The sequence below is a fragment of the Rhinoraja longicauda genome, chromosome 31, assembly GCF_053455715.1.
Source record: "Rhinoraja longicauda isolate Sanriku21f chromosome 31, sRhiLon1.1, whole genome shotgun sequence".
In the NCBI taxonomy this organism is placed as follows: Eukaryota; Metazoa; Chordata; class Chondrichthyes; order Rajiformes; family Arhynchobatidae; genus Rhinoraja; species Rhinoraja longicauda.
Genome location: NC_135983.1, coordinates 12,026,146 through 12,048,587, shown reverse-complemented (window position 1 = coordinate 12,048,587; position 22,442 = coordinate 12,026,146). Strand labels below are relative to the sequence as shown.

The following is a 22,442-nucleotide window of genomic DNA, read 5'->3' as shown; positions in this document are numbered from 1 at the left end:
TTCTTATGCATAAATTGAATACCACACTGCCCACTGCCCCACCAAACAGGAGATCCATTCCATGTTCGAGATTGGAGACAAGGATTGGTTGCGTAGGTAAGGAATGGATGCATTTGGTCTTATTAGAATTCTTAGTACACAAACCCCCCCCCCTTCAAATTAATCAACTTATCACACTCATTAAAAGCTGAGCCACTGTCTTACTTTTCTAATCCTTTTTTCCTACGTTTCAAAAATAACCCCATGGCTCATTGCACACACTGAACATTCTCCATTGTAACTACCGTGCCAGGAGGAGATCGGTCCGATAACATTTGAAGCAACCTCGACTAGCTTTGATCACATTTGGTTGCAGAGTAATTAATTAATCAAAGCACTATGACTGATTATTTGGGATTAACAATGTCTTTGAGCCGGGGAGGCTGGAATCAAGCATATAAGGTGCTGACAGCTCCTGCAGAGAAACATATTGCCTGGACAAGTTCAGCATGCTGGTTAGAAAACGAAGATTAAACTCCACTAAGTGGTTGAGAGATCTCAGTTTCTCCAGAGCCTGATCAATTGAATAATGTTGGAGGTGATCCCTTGTGGCGCTGACAGCTCTAAGTGCTATCTGATCTTCGCTGTTGGCAGATAACCCGGAGAATGAGTGGTCACAGCTGTGAGCGTGCCATGATACATGCCTGGCACATCGTGCACCCGCACTCACCCGCTCCCACATTCGGTCACCTTTCAGGAACCCCAGTTACCGTCAGTTATAACGCTGGCTCATCTTCCCATTCTTTAGTTTTTGAAAGATACAGGCCCTTCAGCCCACTGAGACTATCCATCACCCGTTCACATTGGTTCCATGTTATCCCTGTCTCTCATCCAGTCCCCACACCTTAGGGGCAATTTACAGAAGCCAAATAACCTTCAAACCCGCACGCCTTTGGCCGGGTCGAATTTGCCACCCTGCGGCCGGGGCACTGGAAATCCGGCCCAGCTGGAGCCGGCTGATCCGTTCCCATAGACAACTTCCAAGGCTGACTTTGCATGCTGGTATCTCTGCTCCCCTGATGGATAATCCAGCAAGGCTCTGGAACCAAGGCTACCGGAAAAATGGTGGGAGGGCCTGTAATGGGAACGTTTTGGGGGATATGAGCCAAATGGGTCTAGCTTGGATGGGGTATCTTGGTCGTCACGAACGAGTCAGGCCAAAGGGCCTGTTTCTGTGCTGTCTTACCTAGTGGACTGCCCTAGTTCTTCTTCTATATTTGACTGAACCTCCATAACTGTACCATCTAATCCACGACGCATTCCCCTGCCTGATTCAACGGCATGAGCAAACATCCCGGTCAGGATATTCGTTCTGGTTTGTAATAAAGTATGGCAGTACTTAAATGAAAAGGAAAAAGGAAAAGAGGTCGCCCCAGGAACAGCTGGAGAAGAGTTGTCCAGGCAGAAATGTCTGGGAGTGGGCTGAACTGGGGAGATCTCGAAAGAACCGCCAACAACCGAGTGAGGTGGAGGACATTTGTCAATGGCCTATGCTCCCAGGAGGAGCAAAGGGCTTAAGAAGAAGAAGAAGTACTTAAATGTGGATGGATCTGCTTAGAGTGAAAAAGAGCAGAAAATGATATTTAGAAATCGAATCCCTCCCCTCCCCCCCCCCAACCCGGCATCAGGCACTTTTCATCCTGAGAAAAATACATTACCCCAAGGCACACAAACAGTTAAGCCTTGGGCGTGATTGCTAATAAATGAAGCTATTAAAACAAACAGCAAGCTGTTAAACTCTGCCTTGAAGAAACATCACAATCCAAAATACAGTATGCATTTTTCAATACATTGGTAAAGCCTAACATGCGATTGAACTTAGCCTGGGTGTGAATACATAGAAGCAAATTTCAACATCCGAAATAATAAGGGCATGGTTTGACTACTTGACTGGATAAAGTATGGACTAACAAGTGGTTGGAAATTAAACTTCATCGTTCATTTGCCACAGCGATGCAGCCATTTGTCACTTGCAGGGTGAGATGAGAAATGTAGTGGTCCTTTGGAGATACTATTAGCAAGAAGGAATTCAGTCTGCAGTGCCTGATTCAATTTGTAAAAAAAAAAAGTTTTTTAAATATACCAGGATTTCGAAGAAATCAATCAGTTTTAAAAGAAATGTGGCAACAATGCAAATTGCTGAAAATCATAGCTGGTCAAACAGAAGATTTCTGCCACCATTTCAACAATCAAACCAAAGCATTTATTCACATCTTTTCTTTTTGAACTGTTTGATGTCAAATAGGTGATTTAAGCAAATTAACGAAATGTTTAAACGTGTACGGTGAAACAGTCAAAATTGATCCTTTAGGTCTCGACACGAAACGTCAACTATTCCTTTTCTCCAGAGAAGCTGCCTGACTCGCTGAGCTACTCCAGCGTCTGTAATGAGATACTTTTTGCTTAATTAGTAACTTCAAAATGAAATATTGACGAGGGAATCCATGCAGGGGTTTAAATGGCACGTGACATATTTTTCCTCCATTTTAGATTACCAATAATAGAATGATGCTCTAATATTCTGTGACTGTATTTGATGTATCAATTTTTAGTATGGAAAATGAAGAGAATATACAGGTCATATGTAATGGTATTCTTTGAAAGATAACAGTGAAGCATTTGTTCGACGTACTTGGAATTCCTGATACTAGTTTCAGCGGCCGTAGTACTCGAACTGCCCTCAAGGTTCGCAGATCAAAGTCCGTCCCGACAGTGGCTAAAATCCTGCAGGGAAATAATAATTACAACATTAGATTCGCCATCTATATATACTAAAACCCTCGTTTGTTTGTTTGTTTGTTCCTGAACTACAGCCAAAACGGTGCACGATAGCGCGACAATTTTTGGCCCACCTTACTCACCGTCGTCCCTTTGGTGTTAATGGAAGAAGTATCATTGAAATCGGTGTTATATTTTTTAAGTTATTTTTTAAGTTAAGGAGGGGGAGGGGAGGGGGGAGGAGGGAGGGAGTGGGGGCGGGCAGGGAGGGAGGGGATGGGGGCAGGGGGAGGGTGCGGGGATGGGGGGAGAGGGGAGGGGGAAGGGGAGGGGGAAGGGGAGGGGGGGAGGGGAGGATGCTGCACCAATGCAGGAGAAGTTTGGGCCCAACTTGGTCTAGTGAGAAATAAAACTGGCTTCAGACGGTAGAATTTGACAATTACCACACCAGCCATGTTTAAGATTGTAAAACTTAGAGGTGAATTATTCTTAAATTTTCCTCATACCTAAAAAGAATAAGACAACATTCACAAGTCAAGCACTGTTCTCTAGTGGATTGCAGTGGTGATGACTTGTGCTGTCAAGATGAGCGTTGTGCGCCACTCTCATCGGCATAACAGAAAGATGTGCATTACTCTCTCATACAAGATGCTTAATAGGACAGAGAGAGAGAGAGAGAGAGAGAGAGAGAGAGAGAGAGAGAGAGAGAGAGAGAGAGAGAGAGAGAGAGAGGGAGAGATAGAGGGAAATAGTGGGAGGAGAGAAGCTCCGAACCTGCCTTGCAACAGGATAGGGCACAGTTCACAACGGTTGGCCACCTGGCAGATCCATTCTGTCTCTTTGGTGCAGAAATTATTCAACAAACTGTCAAGTTTATGTGAGGTTACATAATAAATGCTAACAAAAAACTAATATAAAATCAGCGAGTCACACTGAGGATGAAGCTGGTCATCGCCAGCACTGTCATAGAGTCGTACAACACAGAATGAGGCCCATTGGCCCACGACCAAGATGGTGCTGTGGACTGTGAAGAAGGTGAAGACTACATCAGTGAGTCACAATTGCTTGCATTTGGCCAATATCCATCTAAACCTTTCCTATTCATCTAAACCTTTCCTATCCATCTAAACCTTTCCTATCCATTTAGTAATTATACTCACCTACCACTTTCTCCTGCAGCTCATTCCGCATACCCACCACCCTCTGTGTGAAGAAATTACTGCTCAGGTCCCCTTTAAATAGTTTCCCTCTCACCATAAATCTATGTCCTCTAGGTTACGACTTCCCCAGTCTAGTTAAAAAATTAGGGGCTCATGTACACCCCATTTCAGTTAATATACCTCAATAAGGTCACCCCTCATCCTCCTTCTCTCCAGGGAAAAGAGTCACAGCCTATCCAGTTTCTCCTTAGACCTCAAACCCTCCAGTCCTGGCAACATTTCGGTGAGGTTTTTCTCCGCACTTTCCAGCTTCATGGCATTCATCCTCTCACTCTGCGCCCAAAACTGCACCTAATATTCGAAGTGCGGTCTCACCAACGTCCTGTACACTTCTCACATGACATCCCAACTCTTGTATTCAACGCACTGACCGATGAAGGCAAGAATGCCAAACACCTTCTTCACCATCTGAAGAAGGGTCCCCGACCTGAAACGTCACCGTTTCATTTTCTGCAGATATGCAGCCCAACCCACTGAGTTACTCCAGCATTTTGTGTCTATCTTTGGTATAAACTAGAATCTGCAGTTCCTTTTTATTTCCTTCTTCACCATCGTATTTCCTTGCACCGCAACTTTCGGGGAACTATGCACTTGTTGTCATAGGTCTCTCCGTTCCACAACACTCTCCAGGGCCTGACCATTTGCAATGTAAGTACTGCTCTGGTATAAATGACCAAAATGCAACAGTGTGCACTTCTCAGAGTTACATTCCACCTACCATTCCTGGCCCCATTTCCCAAATGTTCTAGCTCCTGTTATAATCTTTAGTAACCTTCTTCACAATCCACTGCACTATCAATTTTGGTGGTGATCCACAAATGTACTAACCATGTTAACAACAATGTCATCCAAATCATTAATATCGATGACAAACAATAGTGGACCCAGCAACGATCCCTGTGGCTCACCATTAATCACAGGTCTTCAAACTGAAAGACAACTCTCCACTAACATCCTCCTACCACCAAGCCACGGTGATGTACACATACTGTGATTTGGCCCACATCTTACTTCACATTTCAATTTATACCCAATGACTTTACCTGTGCTGTGTGAGAAACTGGCTGGTAATTTACTGCAAGTGATTCTGTGCTCCTGGTGAAGACTGCCTCTTACTCCATTACTCTGGTGGATTCGGATCTGGACCCCAGGGAGGATTGTTTTTTACAATTCCCCAAACCTAGTGGCCATTAATTCCAAGATTCCACTCAATTTGCAGCACAGAGTTATTAAACTTCGCCTTTCTTGTCAGTTCTGTCCTATTGATTGATCTGGCTGTTGCTGGTCGCGATTTACAAAGGAGGTACCATTAGCACCATTGCCTCCCCATAACGGCAGGAACGCATTGCGAGGAGTGGTGGTGGAAGCATCTACGATAGCGGTGTTTATGAGGCTTTTCGATCAGCGCATGGAAGTGCAGGGAATAGCGGTATATGGTTGTGCAGGCAGATGAGATCAGTTGAACAACATCATGATGGGCACTAACATTGTGGGCCAAAGGGACCAATCCTGTGCTCTCCTGTTCTATGTTCTGTGTTCTAATCACCCTCACAGAAGATTGCAATGCTCTTTGTTCACAGATTTCCTCACTTTGCTCCTATTTCTTTTGTCAGCAAAGGAGACAAACGGATTATTTAGAATCCCTCGCCGCACTATTGCACAACGCTTGTTAAGTGTAGTTCTACAACATGCATTAACACGCAGGTCAAAGGGAAATGGCTGCCACAACATTTGGCCAGGATTGATTCGTTGATCCCCTGAGTGAAGGGAAATTACTCTTCATCCCCTGAAAATCTCACAGCACACCCCGGTGATGACTAAAGTTAATTAGCGCTGAGTGCAAACATCTCTTCTACCTTATGCCTCCTAAAAGCAATTAGGCAACACATTGTTGCAAGTACAAATGAGCACCTCCAACCACTAACTGCATTTGTTCAGGGAGTGGGTAGAGAAAAGATATCAGAAAGTCTCCTTGACTCATGCTCTGCTCCGAACCGGACACAGATCCTCTTACGTTTGAAGCCTGAAAAGAAGAAGTTCGTAAATAAAATATTAACCCCATCATATTCCTGCCTTCCTGGCATTGAAGGTGACCCTTGTTCTATTCTCTCTCTCTCACACACAAGCACATAAACATAACACATCCTCCCCAGTCCAGCCTAGCAGTGCTGCAGGATCAGTGGCGCTTGCCTCTGAAATTCATTCACTGGGGACATGGGAATACATTTCAGAGGCACAGTGTGAAGCACTGACGTGACCAGCACACTGACTGCCTCACATTGAGGATGAAGCTTCTGAATCAAGTCGAAGAAAAAAAAACTCAGAGCTCACGGCATCACTGATGCTGACTCAGAGCTGGAACTTTTAACTTCTCTATTGCACGCGGGTCAGTTGTCAGGTGTCTTGCAGGTGACTGCTCCTCCAGAAAATGTCATTGTTGATTGGGATCATGATGAGCGAAAGTGTGAAAGGCGAAAGACTGTGCAGGAATTGTGCTGAGTGTCAGGAAATAAGGATTTCTTTTTTAAAATTAGTAGATTTTTTTTTTTCCTTTAATTTTTTTTTTCACTTTCTTAAATATTTATTTTTATTGAAGGAAAGATACAATACGAAAAACGTAATGCATTACATTCCCCTCCATTTTGTTCTTTATATATAACAACAAAAATAACCCTCGCCCACCCTCCCTGGACACCCCTTTGCAGCTGATGTGTTCACAATATATCATATCACAAATACAAATGCACAATTTGACAGCAAAACCTCTACATTCTTCCAAGGCGCAGGCCCATACATATCTACAACATGTCAGATGGTTCAGGATTCTCTCATTCATTATGCATCAGCCATCCTGTGAGGTCATTGGCAATAAGTAAATAAATAAAAGTAAAATATAATTAGATTTAATATATAAATATTTTGCATGTAGATATATGAGTACGTCGAAAAACATAAAAAGCTGGAAGCACTCAGCAGTTCGGATAGCAGGAGAAATGAGGAAGGCAGAAATTCGAGATCGAACATGAATGTTAGCAAGGTGGTTGAATGCAAAGGGAAACTGATGAAGGAAGGCAGTACCTTCTGCCCGACAGGACCAGGGAGAAAGAGCAATGACTGGGGGTGGAACAAGTGAGGTGTAGACAGAGTGAACGGTTAAGGAATTCAGAGCTATTTGCTTGTGTGGATGGCGATATGGATGCAGTGTATGGATGGATGCATGATCCAGTTCTAGAAACATAGAAAATAGGTGCAGGAGTAGGCCATTCGGCCCTTCGAGCCTGCACCGCCATTCAATATGATCATGGCTGATCATCCAGCTCAGTAACCTGTACCTGCCTTCTCTCCATACCCCCTGATCCCTATAGCCATAAGGGCCACATCTAACTCCCTCTTAAATATAGCCAATGAACTGGCCTCAACTACCTTCTGCGGCAGAGAATTCCACAGACTCACCACTCTCTGTGTGAAGAAATGTTTTCTCATCTCGGTCCTAAAAGACTTCCCCCTTATCCTTAAGCTGTGACCCCTGGTTCTGGACTTCCCCAACATCGGGAACAATCTTCCCGCATCTAGCCTCTCCAACCCCTTAAGAATTTTATATGTTTCAATAAGATCCCCCCTCAGTCTTCTAAATTCCAGCGAGTATAAGCCCAGTCTATCCAGTCTTTCTTCATATGAAAGTCCTGCCATTCCAGGGATCAATCTGGTGAACCTTCTCTGTACTCCCTCTAAGGCTAGAATGTCTTTCCTCAGATTAGGAGACCAAAACTGTACACAATACTCCAGGTGCGGTCTTACCAAGGCCCTGTACAACTGCAGCAGAACCTCCCTGCTCCTATACTCAAATCCTCTTGCTATGAATGCTAACATATCATTCTCTGTTCGAATTCCTAGTTATTACTGTGCAGAAGGTACTCACACATTGCATGCCCCCCCTCCCCCCTTCCCAAACCTCCCACCCATTAGAGTAACTTGTCCTTGGACATTGGGACCAAAGACAAGTGGAAGGATCGGTTTAGTTAAGTTTAGTTTAGTTTAGTTTAGTTTAGCCAGGACAATGGGCCTTTAAGGCCAAGATAAGGATCTGCACTGTTCAGAACTTTGAAACTTGAAGGACACAAGTTGGGTGCCTGAAACATGGGGTCTCTTTGTGTACTGCCTCAGTGAAGTCTACTATTCTTACACTGCAATCGTTGCACTCTTGTATTTATCTATGATTGTACTTATCTATCGTATGATTTTACCAGTTTGTATGCAAAACAATGAAATTCACTGCAACGAGGTACAGGTGGCAATATAGTATTTAGTCTCGAGATACAGTCTGGAAACTAGTCCTTTGGCCCGTTGAGTCCACGCCAACCATCAATCATCTGTTCACACTAGTTCTTTGTTTTCCCGCGACGTTAGAAGGAGAACATGCAAACTCCACACAAACAGAACCCAAGGTCAGGATCAATCCCGGGTGTCTGGCGCTGTGAAGCAACGGCTCTCCCAGCTGCACCGCTGTCAGGTTCAATTTGAACCAGGGACCAAGGATAAATGTCCCCCTCCTCCATTGTCCACTGCAGCAGAAAGATTAATTGCATTCAAACCTCCAGCAGCATTGAAATCTTCCAGAGTGAACACAGGAAACACATTTGCTTTGTGATTCAATTTTCCCTTCATCTCATAAGGCATCACATTTCATAAAGTGGCAATCAAAGTTTGACTGATTGTAGGTGTGATTCCCAATGTAGTTTACGACAGTACATTACTAATTCTTGCAGCATCAATAACCCCACTATCAACTTCAATCTTCTTTTTTTTTTTGCAGAACAGGATTTCTATCCATATTTTATGGTCCCAATAATATGACATAAATTACTATTTTTTGCCTTTTGGAATTCAAAAACGCAACCAAATCCCTTGGGTTGTTTGTATGAGAATTGCTCTTGAAATATCTCATCACAAAGATGGGCAAATGTGTTGTCCTCTGATGCTCCACCTGGGACATATCGGTCATGAAAGGTAAACAGTGAGCAGAAATTAGTTTCTTTTTTACCTGAAGGGATTAAACAATGCACAATGAGTCATGCTGAAAGAAAGACTCGTATTTATATTCCATCTTCCTTATTCTTTTCAGCGTGACCCAAAGCACTCGACAACTAATGTAACACTCTACATTGTAATAACTAGACTGTAATATGAAGGCACAACTGTGAGTAGGGAAAGAACTGCAGATGCTGGTTTAAATTGAAGACAGACACAAAATGTTGGAGTAACTCAGCGGGACAGGCAGCATCACTGGAGAGAAGGAATGGGTGACGTTTCGGGTCGAGACCCTTCTTCAGACTGATGTCAGGGGAGTGGGCGGTACAGATATAAAATGTAGTCGGAGACAGTTAGACTGGTCAGTGAATTGGGAAGGGGGAGGGGATGGAGAGAGAGAGAGAAAGCAAGGGCTACTTAAAGTTAGAGAAGTCAATGTTCATACCACTGGGGTGTAGTCTACCCAAGCAAAATATGAGGTGCTGTTCCTCCAATTTGTGCTGGGCCTCATTATGAAAGCACAACTTCCTGTTTTGTACAACAAGTTTACACAGAATGTCGAGATAATAACCAGAGTCAACTCAAAGTGCCGAGCCACTACTCTCTACCATTTTATCTCTCCTTGTTTTCAAGATTTATTTTGGCTTTGTAATTTTATATTTTAATCAGAGCCAAATGTTCTTTTAAATCTTCACCTGTCTGATTATGACTCAATGATGTTTAATAAAGGCCAGGGCACTGTTGAGAACTCATTATTGACTTTGTCTCCATTTTATCCTCCTCCATCACAGACCCTCCCTTTGATCCATGTGGAAAAAGGAACTGCAGATGCTGGTTTAAACCGAAGATAGACACAAAAAGCTGGAGTAACTCAGCGGGACAGGCAGCATCTCTGGAGAAGGAATGGGTGACATTTCGGGTCGATACCCTTCTTCAGACTCTGAAGAACCCATTCCTTCTCTCCAGAGACGCTGCCTGTCCCGCTGAGTTACTCTGGATTTTTGTGTCTATCTCCCTTTGATCCATCTATCTCTGCAACTTAAAATGCATTTGTTTTCTCACTTTTTAAATTCTGATACAATGTTATGGGTCTGAAATGTTCGCTCTGGTCTCCTCACCACAGATGCTGCCTGACCTGTGGAGTAATTCCACACATTCTGTGTTTTTTTCTCTCATGGAGAGCTTCCATTACTTTACCTCAAAAATGCATCAAGAATAATTTTGTCCAGTTGAGAAACAAATTTGATGTGTGGTTTTCCCCTCTCTCAATGAAATCAAGGTGTATTTGCTAAAGGGGCTTGGTAACCCACTTTGTACTCGCACCCTGTTCAATTGACTGCTTCCCTTTCACCAAAATTTGAAAAGGAATATAAACTTACATTTACCAGACTTCCAAAATAAGAATGGATCTTATTGGGGAATGTTCTAAAGTGATAAATTAGAATAAGTCCATTGCTGCTTTCTGATCTTTCTGTTCTCATTAAGCCAACTATTGAATTTGGAGAAATGATCATAATTGTTTCAGCAGAAAACAAAGTTGCTGGAGGATCAGGCACAGTTTGAATGGCAACATTATGGGTCGGGGCCCATTTTCAGACTGCCTGCCCTACCGAGTTGTCGAGTCAGATCGGACAGAAACAGGCCCTTCGGCCCAACTCGTCCATACCAACCAAGATGTCCCATTTAAGATAGCCTCACTTGTCCATGTTTGACCCATATCTAAACTTTTCCTATCCATGTACCTACCAAGTGCCTTTTAAAAGTTGTTATTGCCTCAACTTCATTAGCATTTGCTTTTTGCTCAAGATTCAAACATCTGCAGTTTCTTGTCTCCATCAGAGTTTCAACAATGCATAAAACGTTTAACTGAACTAACTAATGTGGTGGCACTTATTGTCTCATCCCCTCTATCTACTCCTTGACTTGTTTTTTGTGAAAAGTCAAACACACCTGGAGATGTGTTGTTTAGTTGCTGCAGCACGTAATTTTAGTTTAGTTTGCTTTGGAGATAGAGTGCGGAAACAGGCCTTTCAGCCCACCGACCAGCGATCGCCGCACATTAACACCCCCCTACACACACGAGGATCAATTTTACATTTATACCAAGCCAATGAACCTACAAACATGTCCGTCTTTGGAGTGTGGGAGGAAACCGAAGATCTCGGAGAAAACCCACGCAGGTCACGGGGAGAACGTACAAACTCCGTGCAGGCAAACACCCGTAGTCAAGATTGAACCCGGGTCTCTGGCGCAGTAAGGCAGCAACTCTACCACTGCACCATCATGCTTCCCCTGATGTTACATTAGTTAATGGTAATAATATGTCGGCTGAGTCAAATACCACACTGCAAGCTAATGATAATGTAAAAGCAGGGTCAAAGGTTCTATTTACATTATTGCTCAGAAAAGCTTCTGCTGTGACAGTGTGCAGGAAGGAACTCCAGATGCTGGCTTATACTGAAGATAGTCACAAAATGCTGGAGTAACTCAGTGGGTCAGGCAGCATCTTTGGAGAAAGGGAGTAGGTGACACAGACTCTGTTACATTTGAGATATTGCTTTATCGAACAGAATCTGCTTTCAACAGGCAATTTTTCCAAATTTTATAAACATAAAACTTAGAAGACAGAACAGTATAGCATAGGAACAAACCCTTTGTCCCACGATATCTGTGCCAACTATGAAATGAAATGAAATCAAATCAAATCAAAATCAAACTAACCCCATCTGTCTGTCCATAACCTAGACCCCTCCATTTCCTGTGTGTTCATGTGGTTTTCTAAACGATTTGAAAACTGGATCCTAAAACAAAATAACACACTTAAAGGGTGCAGTGAGTGTTCCTGTCGAGTTTAGTTTAGAGTTTAGTGAGACAGCATGGCAACAGGCCCTTCGGCCCACCAATTCCACGCTGACCAACGATTTACCTGTACACTAGTTCCATGTTATCCCAGTTTCGCATCCTACACACTAGGGACAATTTACAGAGGCTAACTTTACAGAGGCTAACTCAATTCACAGAGGCTAACAGAGGTTTACATAACCTACAAATCAGCACGTCCTTGGACATGGGAGGAAACCGGCGCATCTGACGAAAGCCCACGCGGAGACAGAGAGAACATGCAAACTCCGTACAGACAGCACCCATAGCCTGGATCGAACCTGTGTCTCTAGCGCTGTAAACCAGCGACGTTACTACTGCACCACTGTGCTACCTAAATGTGGCATAGTGCAAATTCATCAGTTGGTTTGATAAACCAATTTTCTCATACTCTGCAAGACCATGTCGTTTGAAACCAAGGAACCAAATTTGCCATTTGTAAATATGGCAAATACAACCATATTTGCAATACATTCTCATTGTTAATACCAAAAGATTTTTTAAAAACTGCTGGAAAAACTTCATCTGAAGAATGGTCCTGATCCATAATGTTTTTGGCCATTGCCCTCCACAGATGCTGCCTGACCCGCTGAGATCCTCCAGCAACTGCAATGCTTTGTATAAAAGATGTCTGTGCAACTCTGAGCAGCACAAGATTGGAGGCACCCAGGTTAAAAAATGCTGATGGCCCATTTCCAATGCCCACCTCCACAATGTACACCACTCACTTCAATATTTGGTTTAAAACACTTCTCTTCAGTGGAATAGTCTGCAATTAGACTCCCATTATGAGAGTAACACAGGGGAGGGCAGGATTACTCTCTCAACACAGAAGTTTGTTCTCCTCCTCTCTCCGACGAGAGTTCTGCCACATCCTCTCTCGCTGCTCCCCCTCTGTGATTAACAATGATCTATTCCACATTTTCCTTGATCATTCATCTCCTTTGTCCTGTTTTCACTCCTTATCGATGTAGCTCTCTCTCCCCTGACTTCAGTCTGAAGAAGGGCCTCAATCCGAAACATCACCCATTCCTACTCTCCAGAGATTCTGCCTATCCCGCTGAGTTACTTCAGCATTTTGTGTCTATCTTCAGTTTTCAACAGAAATTGAATTTTATAAATCGCATAGCATATTACTCATATTAATTTTACCAACTTTTACAGGAGGTTGATTAACATGAGTAACTTACACCAGGAGGTACCCAGAACAAAAAAATTGGAAAGGCAGAGCACAATTTGATGTCTAGCACTCATGTTCATAAATCAATATGTTTTAAATCCTGAAACTAGTCCTGAAAGATGAGACGGAATTGCTTTGTGCCTCAATTACACTTTCCAGAAGTATTTGGTTACAAATAGCATGTCTCTGTCCATCAGTGGAAGATGTCTGACATGCCGTTATTGAATACCTTTGTTTTCTGAGTGACACTGCCCCGTTGAGACTGTGCAAACCCTCAGAGAGAGCAATCTGCCATCAGGCATTTGTGTCTCCTCCCCCTCCTTCAGTCGAGAGAACGTGCCCACTGTGGCATGGCAGGGATTTAGAGAAGCCCGCGAGAGGTGACTATTGCAAGCCGATGGGACATAGAAACATAGAAAATAGATGCAGGAGTAGGCTATTCGGCCTTTCGAGCCAGCACCACCATTCAATATGATCATGGCTGATCATCCAAAATCAGTACCTCATTCCTGCTTTCTCCCCATATATTCCATTAGCCCGTAGAGCTAAATCTAACTCTCTCTTGAAAACATCCAGTGAATTGGCCTCCACTGCCCTCTGTGGCAGAGAATTCCACAGATTCACAACTCTCTGGTTGAAAAGGTTTTTCCTCATCTCAGTCCGAAATGGCCTACTCCTTATTCTTAAACTGTGACCCCCTGGTTCTGGACTCCCCCAACATCAGGAACATTTTTCCTGCATCAAGCCTGTCCAATCGCTTAAGAATTTTATATGTTTCCATAAGATCCCCTCTCATCCTTCCAGTCATAACGAGTGAATACAAATGCCCAGTCGACCCATTCTTTCATCGACAGATAAAATGGGCAGAAGTTGTAATGGTGGGGCCCACTGAACAAAACAGGATCCTGTCCACTCCATGCAACAGGTTCCTTAACAAGGCGCCAAGAGACGAGCATGTTCATACGTTCATGTTCTAGGAGCAGAATTAGGCCATTCGGCCCATCAAGCCTGCTCTGCCATTCAATCGCGGCTGATCTATCAACCCCATTCTCCTGCCTTCTCCCCATAAACCCTGACAGCCGTACTAATAAAGAATCTTCCAATCTCTGCCTTAAAAATATCCGTATGTTCTATATTGGCTTCACCTTGTACTGTTTCTATGCTTAGGTCAGTTGTTGTGTTACCCAGGGATGAATGGTATCACTGGGGCTGACAAGAGGCTTCTGTCTTCATCACTAAAAATAGTTCTAGTCACACTGCTGATTTCTTATTGTTTCCTCAGGCATAGAAGGAGGACATTCGGCCCATCAACTCCACGCTGACTCTTGGAACAATCTCATCAGTCCCATTCCCCCACTTCCTTCCCTGTCATCTATTCTCTCTCACTCTTCCATCAACTCACCCTGATTCATTCAGTCACTCACCTATGTCAAGTAATTCACAGTGACCGTTTATCTGACTAAACAGCCCGTATTTGAGATGCGGAAGGAAATTAGAGCAACACGGTAGAGTTGCTGCCTTACAGTGCGTACAGTGTGGGGACCCAACACAGACAATGGAGCACATAGTCCACCAGTTGCCCCAAATACCGCCCACCGAATGGTGAACGAGGTCTGATTGACCTGGACGATGACAAGTTGGCCTGGCTCGCCTCAACGGAGCTGCAGGTCTAAAAGACATACGACAGAAGAAGAAGGCAGTGCTTACAGTGCCAGAAACCCGGGTTCGATCCTGGCTACCTGGCTAGAGTGCACTACAAATCAGTTCAGGTAATGACGCACTCAAGCTCCAAATCTAGTCATGGCAGAAGTAGCGGATAGAAGCTGGTAAAATCCTGAGCCAACTTATTCCCATAATTTAACAGTTAGGGTGATTATAGAACTTTGTGGCACAGGAACAGGCCCTTCAGCCCACAATTTTCAGGCTGAACATAATGCCGAACATCATGCCAAGTTATGTTGATCCCTTACTACACATGATCCATATCCCTCCATACGCTGCATATCCATGTGCCTATCTAAAAGCCGCCTCTCAAATGCCACTATCATGTATGCCACCACCACTATCCCTGGCAGTGAGTTCCAGGCACCCACCACCCTCTGTGTAAAACCCATCTTGCCCCACACATCTCTTTTCAAACCTGCCCCTCTTGTCCTTGACATTTTCACTCTGGGCGTCACAGCGACACAGTGGTCGCTGCCTCACAGCGCCAGAGGCCCGGGTTCGATCCTGACTATGGGTGCTCTCTGTACGAAGTTTGTACGTTCTCCCTGTGACCGCGTGGGTTTTCTCCAGGTTCTCCGGTTTCCTCCCACACTCCAAAGATGTACCGGTTTGTAGGTTAATTGGCTTCTGTAAAATTGGCCCCAGTGTGTCGGATAGTGCAAGTGTTAGCGCTGGGCGGCATAGACTTGGTGGGTCGAAGGGCCTGTTTCTGCGCTGTATCTCTAAAGTCTAAAAGTCTAAAGTTTAAAGAAATTGAAAACCGCCAGCTGAAGGCAGGGTGGTTCCAAATACACTGTCAAACGTTCTCCGTTAATTAAAAAAAACAAATGCCTGTACATATTTTCTGATCTGTTTAGTTTAGTGTAGAGATACAGATAGAAACAGGCCCTTCGCCCCACCGAGTCTGTGCTGACCAGCGATCCCCGTACACTAGCACTATCCTACACACTGGGGACAATTTACAATCTTCACCGAAGCCAATTAACCTACAGACCTGTACGTCTTTGGAATGTGGGAGGAAACCGGAGCATCCGGAGAAAATCCACGCAGACATGAGGAAAACCTACAAACTCCGTACAGACAGCACCGGTAGTCAGGATCAAACCCGGGTCGCTGGCGCTGTAAGGCAGCAACTCTACCACTGCGCCACCGCGCCCACCCTATTCTTTCCAGTTCGAAGCTTTCCCCCATAAGACAAGCTTATGAAATGTTGGATCTACCTTGGCCGAAAATTGCCACAGAAATAATGGAGAGTTCATAACATTTGCAATGGGTGTAATAGAAAAAAACAAGGATTTGTGGTGAAGTTATAGACAATAGACAATAGGTGCAGGAGGAGGCCATTCTGCCCTTCGAGCCAGCATCGCCATTCAATGTGATCATGGCTGATCATTCTCAATCAGTACCCCGTTCCTGCCTTCTCCCCATACCCCCTGACTCCGCTATCCTTAAGAGCTCTATCTACCTCTCTCTTGAGATTCCACAAATCCACAAAGGTTATTCCACAAACTCCAAACACTGTTCAGGCCTTGACGATGACCTTGTTTAAGAGATCACTATCAACTACCAAACTCCGCACAGGTCTCCAGAAATTGTTGGAACCGCATTACAGAAACAATTGCATCTTCCCACTCACTTTTATTGCTTATCCAGTCACTGGTGGTAGATGTCACTGTATTGCCAACTATGATGGCACAACTGGACTTGCATCCAAATGGGTTTTTATGTCACTCCAGTGGTTCCCAGATTACCATCACTGAAATAGATTTTTTTTTGAAAATCTGAATTATTTGAACATTGAAATTTAATCTCACACACTGCATTGGTGGGATTCGAACTCATACCTCAGATCTTCAGCTGGCACGTCCGTAATAAAGCTAACGCACCACTGCACCAAAGCGGGTACTTTATGTTTGCAGGACGCTGTTAATGATGTGACTAATTCTCAGAAATCACTATGTAAATCACATTTTGATGTGATGGAATATGAGATGAGTGCAATTAATTCTTATATTTTGGGAGAAATAAAGTATAATGGACTATTGGTGTAATGGGCCATTTGAACAGGTGGATGGATCGGAAAGAATGAGAGGAATATGGGCCAAACGCGGGCACATGGGACGAGGCATTTGGGTGGGCATGGACAAGTTGGGCTGAGGGTCCTGTTTCCATTCCATCTGTCTCTATGGTGGACTGAAATAAAAAGCATTTTTGTTTTACTTTGCGGGAACGTATTTTTATATTGGATAAGGTCAAGAGAGACCAGAGGGTTTTATTCTCACACGTCCCGAAACGGAACAATGAAATTCTTACTTGCAGCAGCGCAAAAGGTTTGCAAACACAATACTCAAAAGGTAATGTTATAAACAAATAGAAAAAAATGTTCATTAAAAAAATTTTTAAACCCCAATATAGTGCAAAAACAAAACAAAGCCCAAAGTCCCCAGTCCAACCTGGGCATTTCATTTGTAGGTTAATAGGCTTGGTATAATTGTGAATTAGTTTGGGGGCGTGATAGTGTTGGTGTGCAGGGATCGCCGGTCGGCACGGGCTTGGTATCTCTAAACTAAATTTCTCAGCTTGGTGTTTGGTTGGAGTTCATCGTGTTCAATAGCCTGATAGTTATTTGCCAAGTTGTCCCTGAACTTGGGCGTTGGTTTTCAGACTCCTATACCTTCTTCCTGTTAATGATGGTGTGCCATCTGAATAAAAAAACAGCACTCCAGACCATATCACTTTTCACCAGATGCTACACCCACCATGGTTTAATTGCAGTCTCTATTATTACTTTTAAAATATTTAACATTTATTTGCCAAGTTTCAACATTTGATTTTGATGATATCATTAATTTATGCTTACACCACCTGTGCAAATAAATTTGGCAAATACATTTGACAAGAAAGCTTTGAGAGTCAAAAATGAAATTAAGAGGAGAGTGTGCTTGGGAAAGAATTGGAGTCCTTAAAAGCTAATGCATTCATCTCTGAAATGAAAGTATTTAATTTTTTTTAATGATTTTAAAAAGTAACATTTTCAAAAAGAATATTAAAGTCTAAGCATGTAGGAAGGAACTGCAGATACTGGTTTGTAACGAAGATAGACACAAAATGCTGGAGTAACTCAGCGGGTCAGGCAGCATTTCTGGAGAGAAGGAACAGGTGACGTTATGGGCTAGAGGGTAGGAGATATCATAGAGGGGGGTGCAGGGACTGGGGCCTGCAGCTTTGAGGCAGTGGGGCGGGTAGCTGAGCCTGGAATGGGTGACAAGGGTTATGGGGAGAAGGCAGGAAAATAGGATTTGGAGGGAGAGATCAGCCAAGATTGAATGGCGGAGTAGACTCGATGGGCCGAATGGCCTAATTCCTCTCCTATAACTCATGTGAGGCGATGGCTCCGGCCTGCTGGTAGGCGGTGGAGAGGCAAAGATCGGCGGAGCCGCTGGTGGAGGCCTGTGTGGGGCTGGAGTGAAGGTGCAGGTCGGTAGAGACAGCATAGGTGGTCCCATTCCCTGCGCCGCCTCTGTGATTCCTCCTGCTCTCTGGCACCAAAACGTCACCTATTCCTTATTCTCCAGAGATGCTGCCTGACCCGTTGAGTTACGCCAGCATTTTGTGTCTACCTTAAAGCTGAAGTGCCCGAGTTCTCTTAAGAAACATAAAAAGGATTTCAATGATTAACCTCACTAAAAATTAAAACCAAAGTAAATTCACCAAAAGATGCTGAGAAGCATTAAACTGTACGCACAGGAAATCTGAAATGCAAACAGAATGTGTTAACAGATATATCTGTGGAGAGAGAGAAAATGAGTTAATGTTTCAGGACAATAAACATTCACCTGGATCAGGCTAATAAGAAAACAATGTGTCAGAAGGAACTGCAGATGCTGGTTTTAAACCGAAGATAGGCACAAAAAGCTGGAGTAACTCAGCGGGACTGGCAGCATCTCTGGAGAAAAGGAATAGGTGACATTTCAGGTCGAGAGCCTTCTTCAGACTGAGAGTCAGGGGAAAGGGAAACGAGAGATATAAACGGTGATATGGAGAGATATAGAACAAATGAATGAAATATATGCAAAAAAGTAACAAAGATAAAGAAAACAAATCTTGTTTAATTTGCGGAGAGGGGGATGAGTGGGGAGAGCGGAGGGAATGTCTATCACAGGGTGCGGAACCAGTTTGTTCAGGCGACACATCTGCTTCTGGCAAGAGAGGGGAATGAATGCTAGCTAATTGCATCTGATCTGCCTGAAGGAGCGTGAATGGGGAAAGATAAATGAGGGCAGTTAGGGAGAAAAGAAAAGAACATCAATGCTGAAACTGAGACAAGCAAAAAAACATTGGCTTCTGGAAATCTGAAACAACAATCGATTGCTGGGGACACTCAGCAGATCAGTCAGAAAACTTGCGGTAATATTACCGGAGGTTCACCTGCCATCAGAACTGGTCAGTTATAACAAAAAGCAGGAAAGGCTGGTTATATGAAACCGCTAAATTCAATATCTAGTCACTGCCCAGAAAACAAAATGGAGCGCTGTTCTTCTGGAAGTTACTTTAGTCTCTCACTACAGTTACTCTCCAGTCTAACCTGATGTGGGTTTATTTCCCGATGGATTTACCAGCAAAAGCGATAAAGAGCTGCCCCAGCTTTGCACTCCCTCACTAGGCTCCCAGCTGTGCACTGCCATTTCCCAGGCCACATTCTGCCATCACATTGTTTCATTATTACATAGCTGTCAGGATGTGGCGTATTTCTGTATTCATAGAGTCACCGAGTCTTTCAGCGTGAAAACAGGCCCGTCACCCCAACCCACCCACACCGGCCAACATGTCCCATCTACACTGGTCCCACCTGCCTGCTTTTGGCCCATATCCCGCTAAACCTGTCCTATCCATGTACCTGCCAAAATGTTTCTTAAACGTTGCGATAGTACCTACCTCAAATATCTCTTCTGGCAGCTCGTTCCATACACCCACCACTCTTTCTGTGAAACACATCCCTCAGGTTCATATTAAGCCTTTCGCCCCACACCTTAAACCTATGTCCTCTGGTTCTTGACTCGCCTACTCTGGGCAAGAGACTGTGCGCCTACCCGATCCATTCCTCTCATGGTTTTGTACACCTCTATAAGATCAATGCACAAACATCAGAACTGTAATCTTTGTTTGTTGTATGACATTTATTTTTGTACGGTTTATAATAATAGCAGATAATACTAAATTGTATTGGTCAGATTATTATTGTCACATGTAATGAGGTACAGTGAAAGGATTTTGTTTGTGTGCTGTCAAGTCAAAGTAAGGACTATACATGAATACAATCAAGCCGTCCACTGTCAGTCTCGCCCCTACTTTAATTTTGGTTCAGACCGGCAATTGTTGTATTGGGGACATGTTGTGTGGTGTAGAAAGTCACCTGGTGGGCATGTGGAGATGACATGTTGAGATACCCGAAACAGGTTTGCCACCGATCTTCCGGCATCCTTGGTTCCACAGCATTTCTGGATTATCAGTTTTGCCGGGAGGTCATGGCCTCTGAGAAGAGTCCAACGGTACAGAACTAAGCCAGCCAAGGACCCAAGAAACCGGCCCGCGAAGTCAGCCTCAGAAGTCGGCCACGGGGATGGATCGGCCAGCTCTGGCCAGGCCGGAATTCCAGAGTCCCAGCCACAGGGGGCATATTTTACCCCCCGATCGGCACAGAACTGCCGATAAGGTCGAGGTCAGTCACCTCGACCGGCCTGCGGGGTGGGGGGAGGGGGGGAGTTGGGGGGGGGGGGGTTGGGATTTCAACTGCGCTCTCGGAAGTTAATCCGGATTAAAGGTGCCAAACCACCAGTGATTGTGCCTGTGCTTAAAGAAAAGTAAAGAACACAACTGCAGCCCGATTATTACCCGCAGCCCAGAGTAACTGGAGTAATTCAACCTAGGGTAACCGAACCATGAGGGTGCTGTTGCTTAACACACAAATGTCCATGCACTTTCCTGAAAAGCTTAGTCAAATGAATCAGGAAAGAGGTCTTGGGTAAAATTAATAAAGAAAATATCGGCATAAAGCTGCAGGGATCAGATGATTTCCGAGGCAGGATATTAAAGAAGGGAGGGGCATGGATCGAGAACGTCCTTCAAACCACTTTTCGTTTAATGCAGACTGGAAAATTCTGCAAACCTCTGCACTCTGCGAGAAAGGTGAGAAAGGAAAAGCGGAGATTGATACACCAGTTATTTTAACATCGATTGTAATGAAATTAGGAGAATCTTCACTCAGCATCAGAGCATCTGAGTGTCTAAAAAATTTGCCCGTTGATCCAGAAAGAGCCAGCCTGAAATCTGACTGCAACTTGTGTGGATTTCTGGAAAGCAACTGATGGTAGTCCCACAACAAATAGTTCAAACGTTCTTTACTTTCACAAACACAGTGCACAGCGAAATTCTACACATGCACAAGTCGCCACATTCAATCTGTACTTGATGTTAAAGGTCACGCAAAAGAACATGAATTATTAGGCCAGCTAAGAAATTAACAACGTGACAACTATAAGAGAATGGGGATAATAGGCAAGATTTAATTTTTGCGCAGATCAATGTTGCAAGCCAGCATCTGCAGTTCCTTGCTTCTACCACTTGAAAACTCAACAGTTCATCATTTTGTTTTAACAACTCAGATGATCAGGTAAAAAAAACACACAACGAAGATTGCCAATGCAACAAGGATAGGCAGATTTATGTGCAATGTAAATGGAAGCATTAAGGCCGGCACAGTGACCTTAACTAAGGGTGGCACCATGGCGCAGCGGTAGAGTTGCTGCCTTACAGCGCTAGAGACCCAGATTCGATCCTCAATACGGATACTGTCTCAATACGGATACGAGAACTGGGTTTGTACGTTCTCCCTGCGACCGCGTGGGTTTTCTTCGGGTGCTCCGGTTTTCTCCCATACTCCAAAGACGAACAGGTTTGTAGGCTTCGGTAAAAATTGTAAAACTGTCCCGACGGTGTAGAATAGTGTTACTGTAGGGATGATCGTTGGTCAGCACGGACTCAGTGGGCCGAAAGGCCTGCTTTGCACAGTATCTCTAAAGTCTAAAGCAGAGTCATTAAAGTACGCGTACACATTTGGCAGATTGTATATTAGCCACTGTGTCAAATAGATTTCAACAAAGGCAAATTTTTGGTATAATTGTAAATTGTCCCTAGTTTGTGTAGTGTGTGGGGATCGCAGGTTGGCGCAGACTTGATGGGCTGAAGGCCCTGTTTTCACTCTGTATCTCTAAACTAAACTAAATCAAATGTGAGGCCATCCATTTTCAACATAAACCTGATTAGAACAAAATATTTTCTCATGCTGATAAGCTGGGAGTAATTGAAGACCAAAGAGACAAAAGGTGTGCAAGTATATGGATTATTAAATTGACCTAGAAAGATTAAAGGAATATTTTGAAAGACTCTTGGAATATTGGCTTTTACCGTAATCAAAAACAAATGAGTAGATACTGTGCTGCAGGCTTTCAAAGCCCTCTTTAGGCCACTGGAGTGCAATGAGCAATGATGAACATCAAACATAGGAATTTTTCACACAGGATAATTTTTAATCTTTCTCAAGAAACAGCTGTGAAGATTCTTTTCAATTTATACTAAAAATACCTTCATGCATA

The 22,442-nt window shown here is 43.8% G+C and overlaps 1 protein-coding gene across 1 annotated transcript in view; it reads right to left on the bottom strand.

Moving 5' to 3' along the window:
• The window catches only part of cacna1ba (calcium channel, voltage-dependent, N type, alpha 1B subunit, a), a 542,697-nt gene that overhangs the window by 324,987 nt on the left and 195,268 nt on the right, over window positions 1-22,442 (bottom strand). The window contains exon 5 of the mRNA XM_078425960.1: window positions 2,672-2,763. Within this exon, the coding sequence (XP_078282086.1) occupies window positions 2,672-2,763 (92 nt within the window). The remainder of the gene's footprint in view (window positions 1-2,671; window positions 2,764-22,442) is intronic.